General features: G+C 58.2%; 1 protein-coding gene across 1 annotated transcript in view; it reads right to left on the reverse strand.

Moving 5' to 3' along the window:
• The window catches only part of Slit3 (slit guidance ligand 3), a 252,676-nt gene that overhangs the window by 76,361 nt on the left and 154,621 nt on the right, over window positions 1–21,694 (reverse strand). Inside the window, exon 5 of the mRNA XM_042670215.1 lies at window positions 6,262–6,333. Within this exon, the coding sequence (XP_042526149.1) occupies window positions 6,262–6,333 (72 nt within the window). The remainder of the gene's footprint in view (window positions 1–6,261; window positions 6,334–21,694) is intronic.

Below are 21,694 nucleotides of genomic sequence, written 5' to 3' on the forward strand. Positions count from 1 at the left end.
GAGGGTAGAGGAGGAGGAGGAGGTGGAGGAGGAGGAAGAAGAGGGGCAGGAGGTGAGGCGGAAGAGGAGTGAGGAGGAGGAGGATGGAGGAGGAGGAGGAAGAGGAGGGAGGAGGAGGAGGAAGAGAGGGGAGGGAGGAGGAGGGGGAGGCGGAGGAGGGAGGGGCGGAGGAGGAGGGGAGGAAGGCGGGGAGGAGGGGGAGGAGGAGGAGGTGGAAGAGGTGAGGAGGAGGAGGAGGGGGAGGAGGAGGAGGAGGGGGGAGGGGGAGGAGGAGGAGGAGGAGGAAGAGTGGTAGGAGGAGGGGGAGGAGGAGGAGGAGGAAGAGAGGGAGGAGGAGGAGGAGGAGGAGGAGGAGGAGGAAGAGAGGGAGGAGGAGGAGGAGGAGGAGGAAGAGGAGGAGGAGGAGGAGGGGGAGGAGGAGGAGGAGGGGGAGGGGGAGGAGGAGGAGGAGGAGGAGGAGGAGGAGGAGGAGGAGGAGGAGGAGGGTGAAATACTAGACGCTGAGGCCAACAAACTTGCATCAGAGAAAAACCCGCATGTGTTTTCTGCGCCAGAAAAGTGGCAGCCCCGTGGCAGCCGGGGAGTAGAGTCACCCTGACGTTCCTTTTCTGTTTGTCCGTCCGCCGATTCAATGAAGCCAGGACATAGCGCAGCACCTAGAACACCCCAAGGCTGCAGCCACTGGCCGCCCGGCTCTCCTCTGCACCAGCTTCCGGCGGGGGGGGGGGGGGGGGGCAGCGGCCACGGCACCACCACCGCCACGGCACCGCCACGGCCACGGCACCGCCACGGCCACGACACCACCTTCCGGGCCCAGTGTCTCCCGCCCTCCATTGCTCTGCTTTTGTGGAAGGAGAAACTGAGGCACAGGGACTGGGCTTGGGACATGATTTTGCACCCAGGCTCCTAGGGACTCTGCTGCTAACCTGGGAGGGGTGCGCTCTCTCTCTCTCTCTCTCTCTCTCTCTCTCTCTCTCTCTCTCTCTCTCCCCTCCCCCTCTCTTGTTTTGCAACGACGTTTACAAAGTGGGAGTGGGCACAGCACCCCCCCTCAGGTCACCTGGGACTCCATCCCTGAAAGACGGAACACCAGAGCCCTGTTCGGAGCCGTGGATGAAGCCCCATGGCACCGGCGGGCTGGTAACCGCTCTGCGCTGCCGCAGGGGCCCAGCGGCTCCTGCTCAGCCAAAGGAAGCGGACCGGGCGTTCACGCACAAGCGGCTCCACTCATGGTGGCCACCGGGAGGCAGAAAGAAATAGCCCAAGCGTCCACCGGTGATGGACAGGAGACGGCGGTGTGGACAGGCCAGGGGATAGTATGCAGGCGTGAAAAATCAGACAGGAACTTCTTCCAGAACATGCCGCATCAGGGGCGGTGCTCGGAGCACTGCACACCCCCAAGCAGCCGCCGTGGTGAGCTTCTAGGGCAGGCGGTGTCTGGACGGGGGACCTCTGGGGGACAGTGGGTGGTGGCTGGCAGCTGCAGTTCCCGCTGGTTTGAAGGGGTGAGTTTGGAGCCTGGTGCTCCTGAATTTTCAGCATGTAATCAATCTGAAGCGCTCCTCTTTCTGATTAAAAAAAACAACCCAAGATGGCTGAGCACCGGTGGCTCACACACCTGTGATCCTAGTTACCCAACACGCCAGTTCAAAGCCGGTCCGGGCAGGAAAGTCTGTGAGGCTCTTTATCTCTAATCAGCCGTCAAAAGGCTGGAAGTAGGGCTGTGGCTCACGCGGCACAGCGCCAGCCTTGAACAAAAAAGCCAAGCAAGAGCAGGAGGCCCTGAGTTTGAGCTACAGTGCAGAGATGCTCACACGCACGCACACACACACATGCACACCACACACATGCACACACGCACACACACGCACACACACGGAGAAGAAAAAAACAGTTGAGTCTGTGTCCCGTGAATTTTGGCAGAGTGAGTGAGAAGGAAGAAAGCGAGACAGACAGACAGACAGACAGACAGACAGACACAGAGGGAGACTGTTTCTGGGACGGAGTCTCTTCGGGGAGGCCCAGTGTCTCCGAGTCGATGCCGGGAGAAGAAGCTTCCCGGGCGCCAGGGGATGGCAGGCAGAAGCTGGGCACCCAAAGGGCCAAGGGAAAGGGAGAGAGGAACGGTGGGGGGCATCTACTTACTCTGGGGACCCTCTTACCCCTCCCCCAGAGAACAGGCCGGAACGGGCTCTGTGCAAAACGTTTGCATCCACCCTAATGGAGCAAATGACAAAATCGATACGGCGGGAGCGGCTGGCTGTCACAGAGATAATGTAGCCCCAGAGTTCAAGGTGGCCAGGAAGCCATTTAGAACTGTAATTAAAACCAGCACCATTTTTTTTACCCGAGATAAAAGCCCCTTTGACAACCATAAATGCAAGCTACAGGAAATTTTCAACAAATATATTCCAAATTAATGTATGGGACGAAGATGGCATAAATTAACCCCGGGAATCCATAAACCCGGGCTTCGGGAGGCCCAAGCCCTCCGTAAAGAGATTTCCACTTCACGTTTGCTTCCCAAGCCCCGCGCTTTTCCATGTTAATCAAGTTAGCGCTGGACAGAGCGCGGGGAGGGGCGGGTTCCCGCACGGACCCTTCATGAAGAGCCGGAGCGCTGTCCCCGCGTCTGCCCGGCTCGAGAGCTGACGGGCACCGGAGATGGCAGGGACGGAGGGGGAGAGAGAGACAGACAGAGAACTAGAGACAGACAGCAAGAGAAAGAGAGAGAGCGACAGAGAGACAGAAACACAGAGACAGGAGAGACAGAGAGGCAGAGAGGCGTGTGTGCGGGCGGCCTGGGCTCTCTGGAGCTTGCGGCAGGGTGGGCGGGGAAGATGGCGGTGGGGGCCGGTCGCTGCCTCCCGTCCTCCGGTTCTTTCCCAGCCTCGCTGCCCGCCACCGCCATACGGCAGCTCTTGGGGTCCCCGTGGGGCTGTGGCTTGTCCCAGTGACCCCCGGAGCTGGCCACCAGGGCCCGGGCGGGCGCCTCTTGGGGATCCCACCGAGCGGGGGGCCCGTGACCGTGGGTGTGGGTCCTCAGCAGCGGTGCCCCTGGCCGGGTTGTACACGCGGCGGTACTCAGCCGTACCTGCAGCGTGGAGCACTGTGGAGGGGCAGGGCAGTTCCGGCCCGGCTGGCCGCCGAGGAGGGGCGGGCCCTGAAACCTAACCACGGCTAGACGGGCGGGGAGGCCGGGCGCCGTGGCTCACGCCTGTCACCCCAGCTGCTCAGGAGGCTGAGGTCTGAGGGTCGCGGTTCAAAGCCAGCCCTGGGCAGGAGCATCTGTCACACTCCTGTCTCCAAGGGACCACGACAAAGCTGGAAGTGGAGCCACCGAGGCTCAAGTGGTAGAGCGCTAGTCTTGAGCAAAAGAGCTCAGGGACAGGCCCTGAGTTCAAGCCCCAGGACTGGCACGCGCGCACACACACACACACACACACACACACACACACACACAGAAAGGACAGGCGTGTGGCTAGAGCACGCGAGTTGGAAGTCTAGTACTACCACTAAAAGAAAAACAAAGAGAGGGAGAGAGACACACGGGAGGGAGTGTGAGCGAGCCGGAGTGCAGTGATTTAATGAAGGAATGGAAAGAGACAGATCCTTCCAGATCCTTCCAGTGGACGTGGGCACAGCCAGAAGGGTCTAAGAAGTAAAAGGACACGCTCCAGGAGAGGAGAGAGATGGAGATGGGGACCGAGACAGAGAGAGACAGGGACAGGGACAGAGAGAAGGAGACAGAGACAGAGAGAGACAGAGACAGAGAGAGACAGAGACAGAGATGGAGACGGAGGGCCGGGTGAGGGGGGCTTGTGATCCCAGGCTGGGCCGGGCAGCCCAGGGCGGGCGGGGGCACGGGGAGCGGCCCTGCGGGGGAGGAGAGCCAGGCGGGAGCCGGGTCCTCGTCGCCGCCCCTTCCCCCGGAAGGCTCCCTCCCCCCCTCCCCACCCCCGCCCGTCCTTCCATCCATCCGTCCACCGCGGCAGCCTGAGCCACCCCAGGGCCTGAGTGCTGACCGGGCAGAGGACAGGCCCGGCCCGGCCCGGTCCCCGCATCCCCATCATTAAACACACAGGCCCCCCCCAGAGGGAAGGAAGGAGGTTCTCCTGCGTGTCAGTGCACGCATGTTCACACGTGTGTGTGCCCTGAGTTCAAGCCCGGCACGCGCACACACACACACGCGTGTGTACACACAGTGGGTCAGCAATCATCAGGACGCACCCACGGCGGCTGTGTCCCGGGCGGGTCCCCCGTGTTTTCTGTCTCCCGTGTGCCCCCAAAGCGGCCCCGCAGAGGGCACGCGGCTGGCGGAGCCCCAAGCCACGCCGGGGCCACCCTCGGAGGTCCCGGCCCAGCCCCGCTGCCCGGAGGTGGACGCTGAGGGGTGCAGGCCGCCCTCCCCCCCCCCCGCTCACCCAGCCCGGGTCACCCGGGGTCTGGCCTAGCTCCCACCTGTCCCCCAGCCTCACGTCCCCCTCTCTACCTGGGGGACATCAGCTGTCTGTGAAGGCAGCTCGAGGGGGGGGTTCCCCCAAAACCACAGAGCATCATGCTGACACAAGGTGTGCCCGTGCCCCAGATTCCTTCCTTCATCTCTTTGGGGAGGAAGGCTCAGAGAGGTTAAGAAACCCGCCCTAAGTCACCCAGCGGCCATGCGGAGCATTTTGACTCTAACAGTCCCAGCAGAAACAGAACTGAATACAGCAACAAAGCAAAATGGAGGCCCGACTCTGGGTCCCCATGAGAACCTGCCATGCCAGCACCAGGGGTTTGAGCCGTGGTAATGTGCCCCCCCCCCATCTCCTCCCCACCCTCTCCCACTCTCCAGCTATCTGAGGCTCTCCAGGCCCAAACCCAGACCCGTGAGGGTCTCTCTGACAGCCCCTGTCTGCTGAGAGTCTAGCCTGAGTCACTACACCACCTCTGGCAGGGGCACGGACAGACAGAATTCGGAGCACCATGGCTGCCCAACCCAGGCACCGCCTCCGAGGGGCAGAGAAGGCAGCTCTGAGCCGAGATGGGAAGGGGATCTGAGAGAGGAGGACAGCCCTGCAGGCAGGCAGGTCGTGCAAAGGTCCTGGGGCAGGAAGATACTCGGAATGAACCTATGCACAGGAAACATGAGCAGAGCCAGAAAGCACCTTGGATTGTACAGGGCCGTGTGCATGTGTGTGTGTGCGCATGCACACGTGTGCTGACCTGGAGTGTGGACACCTCTACAGCTGCAGTGACCAAGATTAGCGAGCTGCTCTGGACAGATGTGCGGGCCTGGCCCTCCCTGCTCCCCCTCTCCCCACTGCCTGCTCCTGGGGCCGGACACAGCCTTCCTTCACCTCGGGACGCGGAGGGCTGACCCCGGGCCAGGCCGCCGGGTGGACTCACAGGGAACCAAAGGCCTCCTGCCCGGCTTTGTTTTCAGACCGTGAATTCCCAATGGGGCCGGCCACCGGGGCCACTGCCTCTCCCTCCTGGAGTGCCTGTCCTGCGGGCCTCGTCCTGCGGGCCCCGTCCTGCGGGCCCCGTCCTGCGGGGTGGCAGAGACCTCGGGGCACCTCTCAAAACAACCCACACCGGCTTTGTGCTTGTGTCCATTCTGTGTCCCTGTCATCGCTTTCCCGGCTTCCTTTCTGGGCTGTCTCTGTCTCCTGCTTCTCTGTCAGTGTCTCTGTCCATCTGTCTGTCTGTCTCTCTGTCCTCACATGTGTGTGCACACACACGTTATGAGGGCACACACAGCTCGGATCTCAGAGATAAGGACCAAGGTCCTGGCCCGGCGTCCCGGTGTGTGTGTGTGTGTGTGTGTGTGTGTGTGTGTGTGTGTGTGTGTGTGCGCGCGCGCGCACGCGCTCCCTGCCCATCAACAGTGACTTAAAATAAAAAGTGAAGAACCAACCCGTCTTCGGTCGTGGAAGTCGGGGGTCCGGCTGCATTTCTGGAGCACAGGCCCCAGGGTTCTCGGGGGGGGGGGTCAGGCTGGACATGTTTATGATAGTGACGTCACCATCATCATCATCACCACCACCATCTTCGCCCAGGCTCTACTCATTCAGGTCTTGCGACCCATCAGGCCCTCGCTTTCTTCCCGGCGCCCGACACCTCCGCCAGCCCCCCACCCTGCGGCCTCTGTGTCAGGCCTTGGCCTAGGACTGACCGCTTGGAGAAGCGGGGCTCCGGGCAGCCGCCCTGAACCCCCCCGCCCCCCATCCCTCCCACCCGGCCCCACGGCCCCGGCCGGGGCAGCCCGGCACTCACAGGTTCTTCACGTCCGCGATGCCCCTGAACGCCTTCCGGGGAATGCCCTGGATCTGGTTCTCGCTCAGGTCTCTGGAGAGAAGAAGAGGAGAGGAGAGGCGGTTAGATCTGCCGTGCTCGCATCTCATTAAGATAACAAAACCCCTGTGTGTGTGTGTGTGTGCGTGTGTGTGTGTGCACGCGCTGTGAGGAGCCCTCGCGCTGCTCCTCTGACCCCTGGGCTGGACGGGTCACCAGGCGGGAGCGGCCGCCGCCGGGAGCCCCGGGAGCCCGCACGCGGGGGGCCCCTCGCCCCCCGGCCTCCACTCAAGCTCTGGGTTATTGTCACATACACTGCACCTGCTTCTCGGGGTCCTGCCACCTCCGGGGGAAGACCCCGGGACCCCCGCCCCGCAGGCACCCCAGCATTGCTCTGAGGGAGGGAAGGGACCGAGGGGGCCACAGCCGGCCCAAGCCACGTCTGCCCCCCCCCCCCCCCGTCCTCCCTCGCTCTCCCCAGAGCCAGACGGCTTGTGGCCTGCTTTCTGGGACAGCACATATACAGTCAGCCGGAACCTACTGTCCTCAGTGAGGCCCCCCCAGAAGCCCCCGGGGACCCCGGAGACCCCGGGAGCAGCCTCGGGCGGGGTCTGTGCAGCTGCGGCTGGGAGAGCGTGAGGAGAGCGTGGCGTGTACACCGCACACACATCCATTACACATCAATACACACTTACACACGCCTGCAGCGGGCTTCCTAAAAACACACAGAAAACACCGGCACCAAGATAGAAGAACCAAGCCCCTGCCAGCACACCAGCATTGGAGATAAAATGAATGTGTGTGTGTGTGTGTGTGTGTGTAAAACACCTGCCATCCCAGCTACTCAGGAGGCTGAGATCTGAGGATCTCGGGTCAAGGCCAGCCCGGGCAGGAAAGTCTGAGAGACTCTTGTCTCCAATCAACCACAAAAAAAACCCAGAAGTGGCGCTGTGGCCCAAGTGGCAGAGCCTAGCCTTGACCAAAAGCAGCTCGGGGGCAGCGCCCAGGCCCTGAGTTCAAGCCTGGCCTCAGCACCGATTGCACCACCCCCCCCCCCCCGCTGCCGTGTTAGCTTGGGGCAGATGCCGTGAGTCCTGGGGTTTCTGGGTCTGAATAACTGGGTGCACGCCACCCGAATCTAGGTCCCCCTGTCTGAAGCCTGGGTGAGTGAGTGGCCTGATTCATGAGCCTGGATCCCACCGGGAGTCGAGCTGTGAACAGTGACATGAGGGTCAGGCCGTGTCTCGGGCCACGGGGCCGCTCTCCACTGGCCTCCGGAGAAAGGGCCGGCCCCCAGCCCCTGTCCCGCAGCCCCAGCCAGGCCGGGCTGCGCTGTTATCTTTGGCTGCTCGGGCAGATAAGCTCTGGAATCAAATGGTGGTGGATGAGCAAAAGCGGGAGGGAGACTCAGAACCGTCAGCTTTATGAGGGGTTGGAAAGGAGCCCCGGATCCCCAGAAACACCCCAAAGACCACCCAGAGAAAGCAGTTGTGACCGGAAAGAGAAGCAAGGGGTTGGGGTAGTTTTGGGGGTGCAGGGCGCGTCGGGTTCCGGGGCGGGGAGGGATGAGCTGGCGGCTGGAGCGGCGTCTTGGCTGGGGAACGGGGCTCCGGGTTAGGAGAACTTTCTAAATAATTAGGGCCGTAAAGCGAAAAGAGAAGTGCATTAGCGAAAGTGCATCTCTCAGCTTCCGGAAAATGATTAACCGCCCGATTATTCCATCCCCAAACACAGGAGCAAAGCGGACTTATTAAGGAGACAGTAAGTCAAACGGGAGCTGGCAGGGACGGATGCGTACCCCTTCCCGCCCGCCCGTCCCCCAACCTTTTTAATTTACTAAAATGCTTTGGACACAGATTAACTTTCTTTGCAAATTTATGATTGCTTCATCTGCCTGCCAGCAGATGATAAATGCACGGAGAGGTTGTGTGGCTCCCGGAGAGACTCTCCCGGAGAGACTCGGCAGTGATTCCTGGGCTTCCTCAGACAGAGGCCTGTTACAGCACACGGACAGGAAATCCTGCCTGTACAAAGTGGCAGCATGGGTGTGTGTGTGTGTGTGTGTGTGTGTGTGTGTGTGTGTGTGTGCGTGTGCCAGTCCTGGGGCTTGAACTCAGGGCCCAGGAGCTGTCCCTGAGCTTTTTGGCTCAAGGCTGGCCCTCTACCACATGAACCACTTCTGACGTTTTAGGCGCTTACTTGGAGATAAGAGTCTCACGGACTTTCCTGCGCTGGCTGGCCCTGACCTGTGATCCTCAGATCTCGAGTAGCTAGGATTGCAAGTGTGAGCTACTGGTGGCCTGGCTGATCCCAGGTGGGATTTGGAAGCTTCCAGAAACTTGTGTGTGTGTGTGTGCGTGTGGAGGTCTCATCTGTGAAGGGGGTAGAGCGATCCAGGAGCCGTGGGAATCCCTCACAGCCTCAGCCTCCCTGTCTCTGCAGTGACGGCGTGGACCCCACGGGCCTCATCAGATGCGGGGAGACCAGGGGACACCACGCAGCACATGTGAGGGTTGATCTGACTTCGGGGGAGAGGCTCCTGGCGGACGCCGCGTTCCCCTGGCTGAAAACGCCCGTTCACGCCGGCCCGGGCCCCGAGCTCGCTCACGCTAGGCAGAGACTCCAACACGCCAGCGTGACACGCGATCTTCCCGGTCAGAGGCGGTGCTGAGGCCCCCCCCACCGGTCACCTGCGGGGCGGCTCCTGGACTCCGTCCCCCGGTGGCTCTGGACGGGGCGGGAGCAGGGGGTTAATTCGGGAGTACGGTCTGACCCCACTGGGGGTGTCCCGGAAGCAGACGGGGAGCCCAAGGACCCCGAGGCTGAGCGGCTGATGCATGAAGTCCTCCCAGCAGGGCCAGCAAGGGAGGACCCCAGGAGGAGGAAGGGGAATGAGGTACAGGCGGGGAAAGTCTCGACCTTGGCCCAGGAAACCCCTGGGGAGAGCTCATCTCTGAGGGCGCGGGCTTTGTAGCCCTGCTGCCGACGGCTCTCGGTTCAAGACCATCCGAGAGGAGCCGGCATCCGCCAAGGATAGACTGATAAAGACGCCCCCAGTTGGGACACGTTAGCTTTGGGTCTCGGTGACGTCCGCACACTGCTGGGATGAAGGCAGTGTCCTCCCCCCCCCCCCCCCCCCCCCCCCGCACTCCCTCCCAGCAGCTGGGGGAGGGCAGCTCCGCACCATCCCATTCCCAGCAGATTAAAACATCACTCTCAAACAAAGAGGCACAGGCAGGCGACCCCAGGGAGCAGAGGTCACCCAGGGAGCCCGTGCGCCGAGGAAAAGACAATGAGACCGGCTCCACCTGGCCCCGGATGGGTGTACACGCCTTCCTACCACTCTTCCTCCACCCCACGCATCCAAACCAGTCACGCCGCCCTCTGATGTTTTACAGTCTTATTTATTCACTTTGCCGGTCCTGGGGCTTGAACTCTGGGCCTGGGTGCCGTTCCTGAGCTATTTTTTTTTTTTTTTTTTTTTTTGCTCAAAGCGAGTGCTCTACCACTTGAGCCATGGTGCCACTTCCAGATTTTTCTGTGATCAATTGGAGATGAGAGTCTCAGGGACTTTCCTTCCCCCAGCCGGCTTCAAACCACCATCCTCAGATCTCAGCCTCCTGAGTAGCTAGGATGATGGGCAGGAGCCACTGATGCCTGGCTCAACGGCACCCTTCTAAAAACATAAAGAAATACACAACCGCCCCAAATCCACCGACTCTCAGTTAGTCCCTGCAAAATGGGGGACGTGGAGCCGTGGACCAGGGGGCGGGTAACTGCCTTGTTCTGCAAGGCTGGTGGGGATAGATGTTCATGTTCCTGTTTGCCTAAGTGTGTGTGTGTGTGTGTGTGTGTGTGTGTGTGTGTGTGTGTGTGTAAATCTGCCCAATGGCCAACGACTATCAATCAGAGCTCACTTAGGGATTAAAAGATTTCGGTTGCATAATCCACAAATCCAGTATGTCAGCACCCCCCCCCATGTAACCACAACCCTTTACCCCCCCATTCCCTGCCCAGCCCCTGGGTCCCCCACTCTGTCTGTAGGAACTCAGGGAGAGGCAGTGCTCCCTGAGGACTTTGCCGAGCGGACTTGGCGGGGGAGATGGATCTCCATCGGCAAACCTCTTCCACAGGCAATTTATCATAACGAGCAAGATTCTGTGTTTGCAGGTGGGCTGCTGTCAAAACCCAATGAGCCCAGCCTGTGTCCCAGCCTAGGGACGCTGTGCTCCAGCCCGGCGCCAGGCCAGGATGAGCACCCTGCATCACAGATGGCTTCACCAACTGGGGGGGAGGCCACGGGACCCGAGCATCCACGGGGGCAAGATGGCTTCCCCACCGCCCCATGGGCTGGGAGACCTTTCTCTGCTTGCTCCTGGAGGTGAAGATGTGGCCGGATGGAGGGGTGGACCGGCTAGAACTCACCGGAAACAGCCGGACGGCTCATCCACCCGCCCTGCCCCCCCCGCCCCCACAGATCTGACCTCAGCTCACGTCTGTTTCCCAAAGACGAGGCAAGCTCCTACTGTGTGCTGTGTGTGGGACGCAAGCTCCTACTGTGTGCTGCACGCCAAACGTGCAGACACAGCGGCGCTGAGGCCTGCCCTCCTCCCGGAATTCACGCTCTCGATGAGCCCAGACAAAAAGAATCCCCCCTCCCCAATTACATTCACAGACACAGAGCCACGCGGAGCCAGGGACTTCGCTAACGGGAAGGAGGGTGCGTCTAAACGGTTCTCACTCCTCGTGCGGCCCAGGGTCCGCAGCCTTCCGGCTTTAAGAGAGAAGAATAAGTAGGGAAAAGGGGAAGGTGGGCTGTGGGAACCCCTGGGACTTGGGAGGGCGAAGCCTGTGCTTTGTTGGGTGGGTGGAATCTGAGACAATCAGGGTGGCATAAAGAGTGGACGTAAGGGTAGACCGCCACAGAGCAGCTCAGAGCCTACGTCATCATCATCGTCATCATTGTCATCATTGTCATCATCATCACCGTCATCATCATCATCATCATCACTGTCATCATCATCATCATCATCGTCGTCATCATCATCATCGTCATCATCGTCATCATCATCATCGTCATCATCGTCATCATCGTCATCATCATCATCATCATCGTCGTCATCATCATCATCGTCATCATCATCATCATCATCATCATCATCATCATCGTCATCATCATTGTCATCATCATTGTCATCATCATCGCCATCAGCGTCATCTCATTGTCATCATCATCATCGTCATCATCATCATTGTCATCATCATCGTCATCATTGTCATCATCATCATCATCGTCGTCATCATCATCATCATCATCATCGTCATCATCATTGTCATCATCATCATCATCGTCGTCATCATCATCATCGTCATCATCGTCATCATCATCGTCATCATTGTCATCATCATCATCATCATCGTCATCATCATCATCATCGTCATCATCGTCGTCATCATCATCATCGTCATCATCGTCGTCATCATCATCATCGTCATCATCATCATCGTCATCATTGTCATCATTGTCATCATCGTCGTCATCATCATCATCAGTGTCATCATCATCGTCATCATCATCATCATCATCGTCATCATCATCAAGATGGGCCCTGGCATCCATGCTCTGGTCGAGTTTTAGGACCCCATGCAGGCGGATAAGCAGCCGTTCAGGTTAGTGCCACGTGGGGTGTGGTGTTCACGGGTCACGTCTGCCCTGGAGCAGGCTCAGCGTCTTCAGGGTGAGGGCCAAGGGGGGACGGAGGACAGCAGGGATTTGTAAACCCCTCCCGCCCACGCAGGAAGGAGAAGCCACGCTTCGTGGGACATGAATGGGGCTCACGCGCCCAGCACCCCACAGCCTTGGATGCCCAAGTCCCACCCCAGGGGAAACCTGGGTGGTAGAGGTGAAGGCCGGGTCTGGGGGCAGGGTGGTGAGGAGCAGAGAGAGAGAGAGAGAGAGAGAGAGAGAGAGAGAGGGAGGGAGGGAGGGAGAGGGAGGGGGGGAGAGAGAGAGAGAGAGAGAGAGAGAGAGAGAGAGAGAGAGAGGTGTGCTCTGTCTGTATTGTGGAAGCCACTGAAGGGCCCAGGGGAGTGGGAAGCCATTGGTGACACAGGGATCCAGGGACATGGCCTGGGCCAGAGATGTCCCAGCCAATGACCTCCTCCTCCTCCTTCCCCCCTCCCCCGATGCTGCACACTGCCCCTCCTCCCTCCCCCTCCTCCAGGCTTTCCCCCCTAATTTGATTGTGGGAGCCGACATTGTCAATCTGGAGCCCGGAGGCCAGGCTGATATAGGCTGGACGCTGGACAGGAGAAAGGCCCAGGGAGGGTGGGTGAGTTCATCTCCAGAAGTAGCTTTATGGAGATCGATCCTGGGCCGGGCCCGAGAGCGGGAGCCGGGCATTTGCCGATGAATTGGAGACGCGTCCTTGTCTCTCGTCATCTGTCCTGGAGAGATGGTCCGCATCCGGAGACAGTCCCACGCCAAGAAAGCGTTTGCAATCAGGAGACTCGGATGGGCCGGTGCTGGAAGGGATGAGGCGGGGCCGGGACCCCTTCTGGAGCGGAGCGCACTAGGCCGGGGTTCATTCCCCCCACCCCACGTGGATGGATGGGGGGTCAGGGCAGAGCATCCCACAGATGGAGGGGGACCCAAGGGGGAGGAGCTGAGAAGCGGGGGCTGGGCTTCTGTGTGGAGCCAGGAGGCTGAGGTTATCCATGATGCAGCCTCTTTCCCACGCTTCCCAGAAGAGAGCGTTTCCCAGAAGAGAGGCAGAGGCAAACCTGCCAGGAGGCCCCTTCTCTGAGGGGAGCCTGGCCTCGTCCTCGGGCAACAGTTTAATGTGACTTTGTTTACCAAAAAAGCCACCTGCCAGGACCCTGCAGGCTTGCGGGAGGCTGACTCGGCAGGCGCTTCCCAGCCAGCCGCGAGCATCCCCAGTGTAACAGCGCGTCTGTGGGCGCACGCTTCAGCTAAGCACCAGTTCCGATCCTGACTTCAAATATATACGTTGAGTTAGGTGCCGAGACTCAGGAGTCTGAGATCTGAGGGGGAGACAAAGCCGACAGGCTCTTGTCTTCACTTGACCAGCAAAAAGCCGGGAGTGGAGGTGTGGCTCAGGTGGTAGAGTGCCAGCCTTCAGAGAAAAAGCTAACAGACAGTGCCCAGGTCCTGAGTTCAAGCCCTAGTCCCAGCACTGTGCGCGTATGAGTGTATGTGTGTGTTGACTAGCTTAAAAACGGTGTGATGATTGTTTTACGCCCTGCCTGACTTGTGAGCAATGTAGAATAAACAGGGGGCGCTGGCATGGGAGTTTACGGAGCTCTGTGGACAGGAAGCTGCTCCCCAGGATAAGATCGGTGCTCCCTGGATGGAAGGGGTGCTCTCCCATGCCTGTCACGGTCCCTGCCTTCCGAGGCCCAAGGTGAGGTCCAAGGTGAGGCCCAAGGTGGAGCGTGGCGGCTCAAACTTTTCACATCACAAAGCCAGTTTTCTTTTCCTTTCCTCCTCTTCCTTTTTTCCCCTCAAAGCCCCACAGGACTCCGAGACACATCCTTAATGCTCAAATGTTGGACGTATCGATTTCCATCCACCCCCTCCCCCCGCCAAGTATCTTAAGTTTACCCAGAGGGCCGTTTTATTTAATTAACTTGGTGCTTTATTAATATAAATATTCTCCTATTGATCACCGGGGCCTGACAGGCACTCAGGCCCGTGCGTCACCGCGTGGAGCCGGGCAGGGGCTTGCTGGAAGTCAAGGAGAGAGGCGGGAAGCCGTCCCCCGGGACGTGAATCTAGAGCATTTTTATGGAGGGAGGGTTCCTCCCCCGCTTCTTCCTTTTATTTAAAGATCCAGCTCCTCGCATCTCTCCAAGCGGGGAGCATATGGAAATGAGACCCGAAAATGGTCTTGGCATACTCGTTATCAATTAAGCATGCCAATACCTTAATTAAATCGCTCGGCTAATGAGATTTATCCCGATGAATATGTTTTATGGTTATAATAGCTTTTTTGGCCACCGTTCAAAATGTCAAATAAATTGTGAAAAGGGAATTTAAAAAAGACGTAATTGACGTTCTGAACGCAGGCCAGTTCCCGTTCCCTCCCTCCCGCCCTCCCTCCCCCTGACTTCAGAGAATGTCTATAAAGTAATGGGCCGAGGAATGGCCTGGCTTTTTTTTTGAAGTCTTTTAATCCTTCAATTCTAATCCTCCTAATCAACTTTCCTGAGACACCCGCCCAGCCACCGCTGAACGTGCCAACGCCATCGCTCTCCTCCGGTCCTCAGTTTGTCCTCTAACAGTCCGCAAGGAGGTCCCCCGGAGAACACACAAAGGACAACCCCACAGACAGCCAGGCAGGGGCTCACGGGCCGGGGGGGGGGGGACAGTGACTCAGTGGGCCTGGGAGGGGGCTGGCGGGGTGGGTGGGGGGTACAGCGCTTGTCCGGCATGCACTGGGCTTTGGGTTCAATCCCCGACACACACATACATACACACACACACACACACACACACACAGAGGCAAAACCTTTCATCCCAAGCAAAAGCACATTTTTTTTTCCCTAACCAAATGGTGAGGCAAGGCAAGTAAAGACTCCTGCTTTTCCTTTTCCTCCTCCTCCTCCTCTTCCTCTTCCTCCTCCTCCCCCCTCCTCCTCTTCCTCTTCCTCCTCCTCCCCCCTCCTTCTCCTCTTCTTCATTCTCCTCCTCCTCCTCCCCTCCCCAAGCTTTTCTAAGTCAGTCCTAACCTTTCCGTATGCACGCAGAGCCTAGGTCTCTAAGAACAAATAAGCAAGAGGAGCCGGAGGTGAGGTTTGCATGGTGCCACGCCAGCCTGCCACCTCTGAGTTCGAGTGCTGGTACCGCAGAACAAAGCAGCACCCAGAGGACTTCCGCCCGGGGACAGGCCTGGGGGCAAAGCATGAGGCCGGAAGGGCTGAGCCCCTGGGGCCGGTCGCAGGGAGGGCCGGGTGGATGGAGAACCGGAGCAGGGCGGCATGGCCCGGGTTCGGGGTCAGATAAGAACACAGGTGAGAGAGAAGGCTCCGAGTCACACAGGCAGGGCTGGGCTGGGGTCTCGTGTAGCGTGTAGCACCTGGCGGCTCTGTGGCTGCTGGAGCGTCTATATCCACCCCCCCCCCCCCCCCCGTGGGGCTTGAGCTCAGAAGTTGGGCGCTGTCCCTCAGCTCTTTCGTTTGAGGCTAGCCCTCTACCGCTTCTTCCGGTGCTTAACTGGAGATTAGAGTCTCACGGAACTGAACCGCCCAGGCTGGCTTTGAACCGCCATCCTCAGATCTCAGCCTCCTGACTATCCCTTCTCTCTTCCCCGCCTCTTTGCCACAGGCCCGTCTGCGTGAACGCACAGTCCTTCCCGCGCTCTGCCCACCCGCAGCGTCTCTGCGGGTACATTTGGTAGGGGAACACACAAGGTGTAGGGATCAAACCAGGACAGCTCACACATCCGCCAGCCCTCACACAGGATCATTTCTTCGGGTTGGGAAAATGTAAAAGTTCTTTAACCGTCTGTCTGTCGTCCGTCCATCCATCCACCCACTCTCCTGCCCATGATCCAGCCAGCACCCAATGCATGGCAGACACGGTGTTAGTTAGAAAACAGGGAACAGAAGTGAACAGCACAGCTTCTGCTCAGGTAGCTCAGAGGACAGCAGGGCGGGGGGGCAGATACCCACGGGGGACCGCAGAGGGGTGCTGCCCCTCCCCGCAGGGCTGTCCGCAGCACAGCACAGCATATTTTCCGGTTATTTCTTAAAGCAGTGCCCACTGGGTAAAGGCATGTTGGAAAACACGTGAACATACCCTCCCCCCAGCCAGAATTTTCTTTCCATTCAAAATAACTATTTTTGTACATATTTTGCTTGTTTCGTTCAGCCTTTCTCCTATGGATAAGCTATGTGTGTACACACACACACACACACACACACACACAGGAGAGACAGGCAGACGGACAGAAGGCCAGGTTTTGTCTCACGTTCTTCTTTTCCCATCTAGCCTCAGATCACAAAGCAGCTGCGCCGTAGCCCAGGCGGACACGGGGACCTGTCCCGGGTGTCCGGGATGCAGCGGTCACCCAGGGCTCCGACCTTCCCGCACCCTTGCCCGACCCGTTCCCGTCTGCCCGCAGGACAGTGGGATGGGTGACCTGAGACTGGGCTCTGCTCGGCTGGGCTGGGGCTGCGTTCCAGCCCCGATGACATCACCCGGGCTGCGGGAACGACTTGCCTGTTCAGAGGAGGAGGAGGAGGAGGAGGGCGTGAGATGCAGGAGAGCCTGAATGAATGACAGCGTCTCCGCGTCCCAGACCCAGCGTGGAGTGCTGGACGTGGTGTTCTGCACCGATGGCTGGAAGGTGACCCCGCGGGGCTTCTAACAAGGGTCACGGGTGGGGGGAAGGGCACAGGAGGAGCGTGACCAACTGTGCAAGGAGCCGCGCTAACCGCAAGGGAACCCGAAGACCAGAAAACCCGCTTCCTGCAGATCCTCCTCGTGTTCAAATATTAAACAACAGCAACAGCAACAAACCCGAGTGGGTAACGAAGCCCGGTGCAACGCCTCAGCCCGCCCGTCCCCGGGCCGCGAGGCTCGCAGGGTGGACAGAGCCGAAGACGCGTCCCCCGAGAGACCGCCGAGGCCCTCAGCCATCTCCCCACGGGCCGCATCTCTTCCTGTGCCCCCCAATTCCTCCGGGGACCCCGCCCTGATGGCTGTCACCCCTGGGTGGACGCTGGGGACAGTGTTCCCCCCCCCCCGCCCCAACCCGGCCTTCTTTGGGTGCTCTCTTTGCAAACTGCCATTTATTTTAGTTTCCACATTAAAAAAAAATTTGGTAATATCCGGGACAATATTTCACCACCAGAAAATCCACGGACACACCGGGGCTGGAGGCTTCTCTGGAAACGTCTCCACATCCATCCGTTTGGGCCCTATCTCCTCCGGCGCACGGCCCCGTGGTGCCTGCCCCCTGGGGAAGCCCCCCCCTCTGCGACCTTGGCACAGGTCCCCGGCGGGTCCCCTGTCACCTCCCATCAGGCTGGCGTGGCTGCTGTTGGCTCTGCAGAGAAGCGACTGTATTCCACCTGCCCATTCCACGCAAGTACTTCACTATAAGGCGTTTCTGTGGGAATCCCTGGCCTGGAGTTTCGAGAATCCCTGTGCTCCTTGGCTCCCGGCTACAGACGCTGATTTCCGGGCTGGGTGCTTTACCACCCAGACACTGCCCTCGAAGAAGCCAGCCCACCTTCCTTTTGTATCATCTATACCATCCAAACCACCGCCAGCACCGGATACAAATGTACCGCATTCCTCTTTGCACACGGTCCTCTTTGCTGCAGTCAGGTGACCACAGTGGTGGGGGGTGGGGTGGGGAATGGTGGCGCAGTCCGACAGTTTACACACACACGCCTGAAAACCCAAAGGCCGGAGGGGACACGGAAGCCACAGAGCCGGCATCTTCAAACCCGAGTATCTGACGGAGCGCGGCCTATGCGACAGTAGCTCACCGGGGCTGCTGAAAGGCGTTCTGTGTCTGCAAACCCGCACAGGCATTTGCATCACTATGCACGCACGCCGGCACACCTGCACGCGTGTTCCTGCACCGTCCATGAATTCCCCTAAGCTCACGTGTGCAATTTGCATGTCTTCAACCCCCTGTCCCCCCGGCCCACGGAACAAGTGTGCTGCTCAGGACAAGCAATCTGCACACGCGGCCTGCACGGCCTCATGAACCAGGACTCTTGAAAGCACAGCTCACGCTCATTGTGGCACGTGCGCGTCTTCTCCACCAGGCTATGGAGAAAAGGCACAGCCCTTTCCCTTCCTCTGCGAAAGCAAAACAAGGCCCCAGGAAAATCCTCGACCCTGGACACGGGGAATCTGGTCCGGTGTCTGGCACAAAGACTGAAGCAGAGGAAGCCGTGATGGAATCCGAACGGCTCCTCTAGAAGAAAGCGGGCGGGCCGGCCGGCCTTCCAGCCCAGATTCTCATCTGTGCGTGTTAGTGAAAACCAAGCGATCGGTACACACGTGTGAAGGACAGCTCTGTAGCACACATGTGGGTGTTAGGCCACAGCGCTGTCTGGGAGAGAGCTGGGGGGGGGCAGGTAGCTGGGGGGGGAAGGGGCGCTCTGTCTTGGTCTCATTCTCGGTGCTGTCTGAATCCACGCCAGACAGGACCGGTGGAGAAAAGCTGCACCGCGGATCTGAACTTACTCCCCGGGACTTGTGTACCAGCAAGGCTGCTCTCCATGAAGAGTTTCTGATTAAACCTGGCATTTGCAGAGTCTGCTCAGGAAATGGTTCCACGCATGTTCACACCTGGGAAATCTGTTCATCCTCCTTGGTGGTATGAAGTCAACTCCCACCGGGCGACCTTTCTGAAGAATTCCAGTCCCGGAGAGAGAGAGTGGGGAGAGCCAGCGTCCTGAGCCCTGCAGATCTGGCCGCCTTTTTTTTTGGGAGGAGCTGTTTTCTTGCGGATCTTAGCGAGTCTGGGAGATGAAGCCAATGCAATGGTGACTTGAAATTGGCCAAAAGAAAACCTAGATGTCCCAGACAAATGCTGGCAGAGCACCTCACCATCAACCTTAAACTTCCATCTTCTCTTCGCATTTAATATTGTACTTACTGATGAAGCATGGTCTTGCAATTCAATTCACACATGCAATGTGCAATTTGATGCACGTATGTAACGTGCAATTTGATACACGCAGGTGATGTGTAATCTGGTATGTGCATGGCATGTACAATTGGATACATGCACAACAGGTGTAATTCAATACATATAGATTTGATGTGCAATAAGATACAGGAATACAATGTGTGACTGCGCGTATGCGTGCAACGTATAATTTGATAGGTGTGTACAACGTGCAAATTAGATACACACATGCAAACGGGTCATTAGACACATGCACGCCACGTGCGATGTGACACGTGTGCGCAGTTGGCCGTGGTGCCTCTTCTCCTCTGCCGGCATCACTGTTATCCACGGGAAACTGTCCTCCTGTCCCGTACGTGTTAGGAGATGCACGCTGATACCCTGCGGCTTAAACCCCGCCTCCTCTCGGACAGTGATCCTCATCCTACCTCCGTCCTCAAGACAAGGAAGTACTCCCCAGTGACAGGCAAGGAGAAAGACTGCCAGGGCCGGGGAAGCCTCCAAACACACACCAAGGCAGGGCTCAGGTCCAGGACTGGAAGATGTGGTCCCGGACGCCCGTGCCTCCCTGTGCCTTTCTTCCTGTCTCTGTCTTCTCGTCCTCGCTTAGACTCATTTCTGATATTGCAAACAAACGGACCCGAGAATGCGCCTTCCACGTTAACCACTATAATGTCTCTAGGATGTGCGTTGCACACTTACAACGATGGAACTACAGTCTGGCTTGGCTCCAGCACGTGGTCATGCTGTCACTGTAAGCTCAGCCTCTTGCTCGGCCGGTGGCTTTGATCATAGGCTCCTCTCGGAACCAGCCATTCTCAATTCCCTGGCCCTGGTCTCCCTCCCCGCACCCGCCCCCAAACTGCTTTCTCTTCTTTTCCGTGTCTACCTGCCTGGCCTCTTGGGCTCCAGGGTCCGGCCCTTTCCCGAGCAGTCCCCAGAAGAGCTCCACTTTGCATTCTAAGCCATGCAGAGACCGGGAACGCTTCCTTCCGATCGTCTGATGGAGCTCTGAGTCATTTCACGTCTATTGTTTTTTTTTTTTTTTCTCCCTAATTCAACCGCAGTCTTCTGACTGCTCACCTCTACTTCCGGCTGCCTGGGCTAAAGGTTTAGGCTCCTCTCCGGGGCTCAGCAGATACCCATAGGACTGCTGCTTGCTGCTGGTTTGAGCACTATGAACTATGAACGGCCGTCTCGTTCAGTGGCTACAACAGATACGGGTGGGAAATGTCATACTCTTCCTATCCAGCTGCTTGATTTGGTCATTCCCACTGGTTTATATGTTTAGTTTTACAAAGTTAACACTTAGCCACAAGTTTCTTCTTAAAAACAAGACATAGAACGAAAAGCAAAAACTGGGGTTATTTCCTCTTCATTCTGACCTCTGATCTAAAGATCTTAAGTTGATGTGTGTGTGTGTGTGTGTGTGTGTGTGTGTGTGTGAGTATCTTTCATAAAAACGCTCTTCCATATCCTGGCACACAGATATTTAAAACAGGCACGGATAATAGAATATATGTGTGTCTCTGTCCACTGTCCCTTGCTCCACCATCGCTGCCCACTGCCCGTCATGAGAATGCGTAACTCTACCCTACTCCTGTAGTGGGCCACACACCTTCCCTTTCTCCAGAGGTGACATAAACCAGCCCTTCCACATCCCGCAGTATCCTGCGGGGCAATGAACTTCCAGGCACCGACACTGGCAGGAATATTTTCAGTGAATCTGTTGGGAGAATTTCCCAGCCGTGGAATTGCTGGGTCAAAAGGGGTTACATGCACTTACACTTCTGACGGATAATTCCCCGAGGATCTCCAAAGTGGTGCCGTTCACCTCATTTTCTCCGCAGGGGAGGGGCTAGAAGTAGAGAGCTCCCGGGGCCGGCTTAGTCTGCCCGGAGTTTGAGGAAAATTTAATCTCAGACGGCTGCAGCAAGCGCGTGAGGCAGTTAGCTGCGTATAGAACGCACGGAGCGGATGGTGAACGGAATGAACTTCTGCCCGCCGCCGTGCCTGCCCTGGGTAGCCAGAGAGGGACACAGACCGGTCCCCTGGGTAACAAGGGACCGCGCTTCTAATCCCCACGCTGCCGTCCTGTGGCTCTTCCACCCAAAGCTGGTCCCTTCTCTCCTCTCTCTCCTGTACTTTTGTCTCCTTATTTGTGAGGCAGGTGGGGTTACTCGCTGAGTACTCAGGGATAGTGGGTCCATCTGAGGCTCCCCAGCAGGGGAGGATTTGTGAAACCCCCACCTCCCAGGGGCTGGGATAGAAATGTGGGCCCACGGCTGGGAAAGCTCGGAGCGTTGCCTGGAAACCCAAAAATACTAATGGGGGAGGGGGGCGCCTTGAAGGGTCCGTCATGGGGCTTGAACTCAGAGCCTGAGATTTTTTTGCTCAAAGCAAAAAATTGGCCACAGCTCCACTGCCAGTTTTCTGCTGGTTAAGTAGAGATAAGAATCTCATGGACTTTCCTGCCCGGGCTGGCCTCTGACCTTGATCTTCAGATTTTGATAGTCATTTGTCTTTAACCACTGTCAGGACTTTGGGTCACCGGGCTCGGTGTGTGGATGGAGGAGCAGCTCTCAGGAATGTCGCTGTTTGCTTGGAGTGAGGCCTGGCTGGACTTTTTAGTTCGTAAGGAAGCAGCACAGCATCTGAGGCTTAAAAGATTTCTGCAAAAGATGTCGGCAAAACAACCCTCCCTGGTACATCTCAGACAGGAGCATGTGGGGATGTTG

This window comes from Dipodomys spectabilis, unplaced genomic scaffold (genome assembly GCF_019054845.1).
Source record: "Dipodomys spectabilis isolate Male_0828 unplaced genomic scaffold, ASM1905484v1 ptg000528l, whole genome shotgun sequence".
Lineage (NCBI taxonomy): Eukaryota > Metazoa > Chordata > Mammalia > Rodentia > Heteromyidae > Dipodomys > Dipodomys spectabilis.